Below are 8,216 nucleotides of genomic sequence, written 5' to 3' on the forward strand. Positions count from 1 at the left end.
CTTTTTTACAATTTCACCTATTTATATCTTCATAAATAATAATTTTGGGATTCCATCATACATGTTATGGTAGAATGAAAGACGCCATTACAAAGTACAACTACTCCTGTAAAAAACAAGCCCTTACATGGCCCTCTAGATAGAAAACTGAAAGTGCTAGAGCTCTTAGAAGGGGGGGGGGGGGGGGGGGGGAACGAAAACGCAAAAATGAAAATTGTCGCGGTCCAGTGGGTCATTTTGGGCTTGGTCCTCAAAGGGTTAACCTTCATCTTTAATATATAGATTCCTATGTTAAAAAAAACTAAACAAAACAAACATGTACACATGATGTATATTTTTATAAGGTCCTCCAAATGCCTGGACTATTCGATCTAGCAGAAAATTGAAACTCAAGCATAGAGCAAAATTAGGCCGGGTTCACACTGAGCAAAACTAGCGGAATTGCCGTTAGCCTCCCTCTCATAATGGGAGTCTATGGGAGGCGCGCGCTGCTGTTCTCACAGTGTCTCTCCACGCTGAAGAATGAACATGTTCATTCTTCAGCACGGACAGAGCAGGAGCGCGCGCCTCCCATAGACTCACATTATGAGAGGGAGGCTAACGGCAATTCCGCTAGTTTTGCTCAGTGTGAACCCGGCCTTACACTTACGCTTCCATCTGTTGATTGTAGTCTATAAATATATTTGTCATATGCGTCACACAATTTCACGACTTCAAACATAGTGTGATAAGGTCCTTTGAGGCTGGGAGTAACTTTACCTATCTAAAGTACATAAAATACTGGTGGAGGGAAAAAAGGCCCATGTACTAGTAATAGTAGTAGTAGTAGTAGTAGTAGTAGTAGTAGTAGTAGAGAGCTGTACATGCCCCATGTTAGAAAGCACTATATATTAGGATTAGCTTTATACTTTGATCTATAAGTACATGGCACATGCATATATTATGGCTACACATCCAGACTTAAAAATGTGAAGGACTCAAAGCACAAAATGCTCAAAACATGGCCTGGAAATCAGGAAACAAAAAAACTTTTGCCAAATAACTGAGCCAAGAAAGATGCAATAGGGAAAACAGCTATTTTCTCTGGAAAAAGGAATTTCTCAATGTCTACTCAGCTAAGAGTATAAATAACGCTCATTACAGAGTTTTCGGTTTAATCTGTTTATTACATTTTTTACGCTGTACTCATTACACCTGTGGAGAACATCCTACAATGGTGAGTACAATATTGTTATATTAACATATATTATACATTACCTATATATTACACTAGAATGCTTTTGAAGCGTTTAAGTCAAACAAGAAGGGAATACTGATAAAGAAGGAAAGTGTAAGGACATATGACACACTTATGCCGAAATGTATGCAACTGTTACATTCAAAACAATCCATGCACATGTTGTTACACTGCACACAGATGTATAAAATGGATTTTCAGCTGCAGAAATTCAATGTAGCCTCATAAGATGCGTTTACACAGAGAGATTTATCGGACAGATCTTGGAAGCCAAAGCCAGGAACAGACTATAAACAGAGAACATGTCATAAAGGAAAGACTGAGATTTCTCCTCTTTTCAAATCCACTCTTGGCCTTGGCTTCAAAAATCTGTCAGATAAATCTCTTTGTGTAAAGGCACCCTCACATTGTTGAAATTAGCCAATCAGGTGATACAGCCGAGAGAGTGGATTACATGGCTGCTGCTATCTCTCCCCGGCTATATCGCCTGATCACACTGCTGAGAACTGCTGCAATCAACAACTTTAAGGGTGCATTTACACAGAGAGATTTATCTGACAGATTTTTGAAGCCAAAGCCAGGAATGGATTTGAGGAGAAGAGAAATCTCAGCCTTTCCTTTATGACCTGTTCTCTGCTTATAGTCTATTCCTAGTTTTGGCTTCAAAACCTGGTATTGATATGTTGAAGTCCTCAGAAAGAGGTTTATTCTCTGCGGGAGTGTGTTCGCCTATGACCTGACGATAAGTAGGTCCGTGTCTCTGTTTTTCCACTACATATTCCGTCTAGGCAATACTTTTTAGATCTAATGATAACCCAGGAATTACCTATCATCAAGTTTAGAGTCTGTATTAGTGAGACAATATGTTTAGTTGTAGAGAAATCGTTATGGACACTTCTTGCTATGCTTTGACCTGTACGACCATAATTTGTTTAACTAGTGTGGATTTTTTTTACTGTATACTCACTTCCTTGGAAATTTTGTGTACACAATGGGGGAAATATATCAAGGCTTTTGCGCCTATTTTTCGGTGAATAATTGGATTTTTCACCCATTTTTGGTCTAAGTTCTATTTATGAACCAGTAATCGACAAATTTGTTAGATGCAACTTTTTTTTAATCTGCCTGTTTTGAGTATTCACCCAAAAGTTAGGTATAATCCGGGATTAGTGCCCAATTTTGTGCCGACTTTTTAAAAAGTCGCACAAAAAGGTGCAGGCTTACGTCTTACTAGGTGAAAATAACTGCGCAATTTTTTCATATTTGCGACTTTCTACTTAGATACATTTACTATGGCAGTGCTACATTTTAATGAATCAGTCACAAGCTATTGGAACAAAATACACACAAATCCCCATTAGAATTGTTGCACACATTAGACTTAATAAATGTCCCCCAATATGCCTGTTTTTCTTTAGGAAACAATAAAAATATGTAAAAAAAAAACAAACAAAAAAAACAAAGAAAGTGGAGTTATATAAATTGCTATTTTTGTCCTTATGGGAAGCAAAGTTTATCCATCATGCGTATTCACAGAGAGAAAAATTATGTTTTTGGGTTTTTTTAAATTACAGAAATCCCTTCTGGTGATTGCTTTTCTCGGTGCTGGAATCTTTGTGAGTGCTTGTAATGCTGCCTGTCTTTTCACAGGACCAAGGGGGCATGGAGATCCTGGAGGTAAGCTTGGGGCCACAAAGTATGACAATGTCAGGAAGGTATAGTTATATATTGTAAATCAATCATAGCTTTGTTTTTCCTATACATTTACCTTAATATAGCACACTTATTAATAATAATAAAATAATAATAAAAAAAAAACAAAAAAAACAATAAAAATAAAAATACATCGAAGTCTGTTATCCTTTATTTGTGATGAGATTTATTTTAAGTCTAATTGCCTTACCCGGTGGCCCAGATGGGGTTGGGCAGGGTCAGGTGGTACTTGTAGTTCCTCTAGCTCGTTGACAGAGAAGTCAAAGGTGGCTTGATGTAGACAGATTGGCCACAGTGTTCCCCAGAGTTCCCACAGTGGATTTTCAAGGAGAGGGACTGAATACTTATGTCAAAATCTGGTTGTCCCCTAGCAAGTAATCACAGCACAAATGAAAGCCGAGCTGTAATTGGTTGCTCTGGTCAAATCAGACAGATTTGATCACAGATAGATTGATATATCTGGGACAATGTTGATTATAACAAATTTAATCTGAATTCCAGAATCCACTACGTGAAGCACTAATACATTTACATTGTGCATATGCATTATGTATTAATTACTTTAATTTTGTAGGTTGCGTAGTTGACGGTGTAACTCATGCTTATGGATCATCTTGGAGAACAGCAGAATGTTTAGATTGTGACTGTTATGCTGATGGGTCTACAAGATGCTGTGATAAGTAAGATGTTTCTATCTGAATTTAAAGGATTACTAATTTAAAGGATTCACTACAGTTGAAGCTGAGCTTATGCCCACAACCAGACCCCTCTTTCCCCCCATTGATCAGCTGTTAGGTGCCTTGCACTACAGAGTTAACAGGGCTGGGAGAAAACAGCAGGTGAGGTGCCGTAATCAGGTCCAGCCAGGACACAGTCAGGGCTGCTTCTGCCATGAGGCGAAATGAGTATTCCGCCTCAGGCGGCAGATTCTGCAGTCCCTGAGAGGGGGCGGCAAAGTCTTTCCTGCTGCTGTAATTTTTGTTGAGTTTAACTTAACAAAAATGACAGTAGCCATAGCCCTGCTAGGCAGCCTCTCACCTCTATCCCTGCCGTCCCGCTGCCCACGCTCGCTGACGTCCGCATGTCTCGCCTCTGCTCTGCTCCTTGGTGAGTACCTAGAGGTCAAGGGTTGCGCTGGGGGACATTAGTGATCCAGCGGGCAGCTAGATTCTGGTCCGGAAAGGTGGATGAGTGGGCGATCGGGTTGTGGGGGGGGGTAGTTAGCATGCCGCAGGGACGGGCATATGAGGTCCCGTGATGGGGCGGCCGCCTGAGGTTTGCCTCAGACAGCAGACAACCTGGAATCGGCCCTGGACACAGTGAATGGAGACAGCTGCTTCACTGTGTAGGGCAGGAGCCAAGCGCTTAAAGGGGTTATCCAGCGCTACAAAAACATGGCCGCTTTCCCCCTACTGTTGTCTTCAGATTGGGTGGGGTTTAGAAACTCAGTTCCATAGAAGTAAATGGAGATTAATTGCAAACCACATCTGAACTGGAGACAACAGTAGGGGGAAAAGTGGCCATGTTTTTTTGGCGCTGGATAACCCCTTTAAACTCTGCTCCAACAAAGAAAAATGGAGCTTAATTGCAAACCCCACCTGAACTGGAGACAAGAGAGGGGCAAAAGTGGCCATGTTTTTGTAGCGCTGGATAACTTTTAACGTTCCATAGGCTGCCATTATAATTCCTTCCATTGCTACTTTAGCAGTGAGAGTGGAAATGAAGGGGCAGAGTACGCACTGCTTAGCGCTTCTACCTCTTCGTTCTAGCGAGCGACAGGGGTCTCCGCAAATGGGGCGACACTGATACAAATTTCTGACTTGTGGCTATAACATGTTAGAAGTTTGATGAAATGACAAGTACGTTTTAAGGCTGGGTTCACACACAGTATATTTCAGTCAGTATTCTGGTCAGTATTTTGCAACCTCAACCAGAAGTGGATTGAAAACACACAAAGGCTCTGTTCACACAATGTTGTAATTGAGTGGATGGCCGCCATATAACGGTAAATAACTGCCATTATTTCAATACAACTGCCATTGTTTTTAAATAACAGCAAATATTTGCCGTTAAATGACAGCCATTCACTCAATTTCAACATAGTGTGAACAGAGCCTTTCTGTGTTTTCAATCCACTCCAATCCACTCAATCCACTCCTGGTTGAGGTTGCAAAATACTGGTTGCAATATGAGGACCACAATACTGACTGAAATATACTGTGTGTGAACCCAGCCTAAGACCAGACACAGGCTTGTGATAAGGGAGAATATAGATATAGCTGTGTCCAGAGGCAAAGCATTGTTTAAACCGTATATACAGTACCATAAAGTTTCCAATATCAGACAAAAGAGAATAGGGGCTAAAGGGGTACTCTGTTAAAAATGTTTTTCTTATAAATCAACTGGTGTCAGAATGTTATACAGATTTGTAAATTGCTTCTATTTAAAGATCTCAAGTATTACAGAACTTATCGGCTGCTGTATGGTCTGCAGGAAGTGGTGTATTCTTTCCAGTCTGACACAGTGCTCTCTGTTGTCATCTCTGCCCAAGACAGGAACTGTCCAGATCAGTAGCAAATTACCATAGAAAACTTTTCCTGTGTCAGTGCACTGTGTCAGACTGGAAAGAATACTTCCTGCAGGGCAAACAGCAGCAAATAAGCGCTGGAAGTTTTTCAACTGAAGTAGTTTAGTTTTTTTTTGCCAGAGTACCTCTTAAAGAATTGTTGTGCCTGAAAGCAGACTCTATGCACAGATCGCACATTCGACAGGACGGAGATAAGTCTATTACCCCACCTGTCAGTGTAAGTGATCGGGGCTCCAGCAGCCATGTTGCGGGGGTCCCGATCAGTCAGTGACAAAAGCTTATCGTGTCACTGACTTTATTAAACACTACGACTTATCCTGTCACGGACTTCCTTAAACGCAGGAACGTGAACGTGGATGCCTGTCATTATGTGCAGCACCTATCGAACTGAAGAGGCACCGCACACATTATAACTAGAGATGAGCGAACCTCGAGCATGCTCGAGTCCATCCGAACCTGATCGTTCGGCATTTGATTAGCGGTGGCTGCTGAAGTTGGATAAAGCCCTAAGGATATGTGGAAAACATGGATATAGTCATTGGCTGTATCCATGTTTTCCAGACAACCTTAGAGCTTTATCCAACTTCAGCAGCCACCGCTAATCAAATACCGAACGATCGGGTTCGGATGGACTCGAGCATGTTCGAGGTTCGCTCATCTCTAATTATAACCCCTTCATAGCCACAAATAAACATATATGTTCCTGGTGCATGGGGTATCGGCAGCAGGAACTTATATTGCTGTATTGGGTGACGTGAAGGGATTAAAGGACACCTGTCACCCCCCCCCCCGTGCCGGGGTGACAGGCTCCCGACCCCTGTTAGATCCCCCTATACTTACGTGATCCCGCCGGGTCCCGCTTCCTGATGCGGTCGGGTCACGGAGATTTCAGCGCCTGAAGCCCGGCGCGCGCGCTGACAGCAGAGTCAGACGCCCATAGAGAATGAATGGGGAGTCCGATGCTCCGTCATTCTCTATGGGCATCGGACTTATCTCTCAGCACGCGCGCCGGGCGCTGAAATCTCCGTGACACGACCGCATCAGGAAGCGGGACCTGGCGGGATCACGTAGGTATAGGGGGATCTAACAGGGGGTCGAGAGCTTATCACCCCGGCGCGGGGGGTGACAGGTCCTCTTTAAATACCTAGGATATAGGAGGGAGTGGACATTACCTATGGAGTCCAGAATTTTCTATTCTGTGGTAATGACTATGAGCACCCCATGTATAGTGCACATAAAAATAAAAAATTTAATTCTTTAAAGATATTCTAATATATCTTTTTTTTTTTTCTTTTAGTGTTGGCAGACCAGTTAACTACAACCAGGAAAAGTGCATGGTCATTTTTGACAAGGAGGCCTGTGTCTCCACCGTGGTTAGAAAGAATGATCCAAGCAAGATATGTAAACATGGCAGGGTGGGCTAGATGAGCAAGACAAGTCATCCGAAACATTATTGTCATATACTTTCTTTCCAGTGGTATATATTCCTGCCAAATAGACCACACAGCTTATTGTTTACGGTGAAAACAAGACACACCTGAGATTTTTAATTTGTAGATCCAATAAGGCTAGATTTACACTTAGATTGGGGTTCCGCTCTGAGCCTCTGTTGCAGACTCCACAGCACCACAAAAGGAGCCTGACGGCCCATTTAGCGATGCATCCCAATGGCTGCTGACAGATCTGGGGAGATCCTAGGCAAGATTTCACTGGACAAAGAATTGCAGGTTTATGTGTTCGCCCAGATTCTGCAGAATGAATGAAATTGGCATCTGAAGTGTGAACTTAGCTTAATTTGGAGTTTAGTAATCAGAGTTTTCAAAACAGTTAGAGGTGTGCTTTTTCTATTAGTGCTGAGCACAAGTAGCAGTGTCTACAGGTAACAGACATTGTATGTGGCCTAATTTACAAAAGCAAGAGCAAAGTAGGATGTCAGCATTGCCTGTAACAATCAATTGGACTGTAGTTCAGGGCTTCTCCGGTATGGAAAAATAAACTGCCAGTAAAAGTTCATTTATATGTCTACTAGAGATGAGTGAACCGGGTTTGGGTTTGAGTTGATCCGAACCCGAACGATCGGCATTTGATTAGCGGTGGCTGCTGAACTTGGATAAAGCCCTAAGGCTATGTGGAAATCATGGATATAGTCATTGGCTGTATCCATGTTTTCCAGACAACCTTAGAGCTTTATCCAAGTTCTGCAGCCCCCACTAATCAAATGCCGAACGTTCGGGTTCGGATTGACTTGAACCGGAACCCAGTTCGCTCATCTCTAATGTTTACCCATCAGAATGTGTTTCAGATATTATATTAATTTGTAGGTTTCACATAAATAAATATTAATCACTGCAATTTTTTTATATATTAAAACATACCTTGCATTCAATATGTTGCCGTTTCTCAGTATGATTGCTGCTCTAAGTAAATGGAAACATTCTTATTGATATCCACAGGCTGAAAACCGGTCATAATTACATTCAACTGAGTCTAATGGTGAGACAGATTTATCTGACAGATTATTGAAGCCAAAGCCAGGAACAGACTATAAACAGGGTACAGGTCATAAAGAAAAGATAGAGATTTTTCATTGTTTCATTTCCATTCCTGAATTTGGCTTTCTGTATAAACACACCATAAGGCTATGTTCACACTCTTTTTCAGTACGATGGAATCAGCGTC

General features: G+C 41.8%; 1 protein-coding gene across 1 annotated transcript; it reads left to right on the forward strand.

The window, feature by feature from the left end:
- Positions 1-1,079: 1,079 nt before the first annotated feature.
- LOC138798607 (beta-microseminoprotein-like) lies at positions 1,080-7,655 on the forward strand. Its single transcript, XM_069979135.1, has 4 exons — positions 1,080-1,216; positions 2,812-2,914; positions 3,525-3,630; positions 6,835-7,655. Exons 1-4 carry the CDS (start codon positions 1,214-1,216, stop codon positions 6,959-6,961), a joined length of 339 nt encoding a protein of 112 aa, XP_069835236.1. The 5' UTR covers positions 1,080-1,213; the 3' UTR covers positions 6,962-7,655.
- The last annotated feature ends 561 nt before the right edge of the window (positions 7,656-8,216 follow it).

Source organism: Dendropsophus ebraccatus, chromosome 8 (assembly GCF_027789765.1).
Source record: "Dendropsophus ebraccatus isolate aDenEbr1 chromosome 8, aDenEbr1.pat, whole genome shotgun sequence".
NCBI classification, from domain to species: domain Eukaryota; kingdom Metazoa; phylum Chordata; class Amphibia; order Anura; family Hylidae; genus Dendropsophus; species Dendropsophus ebraccatus.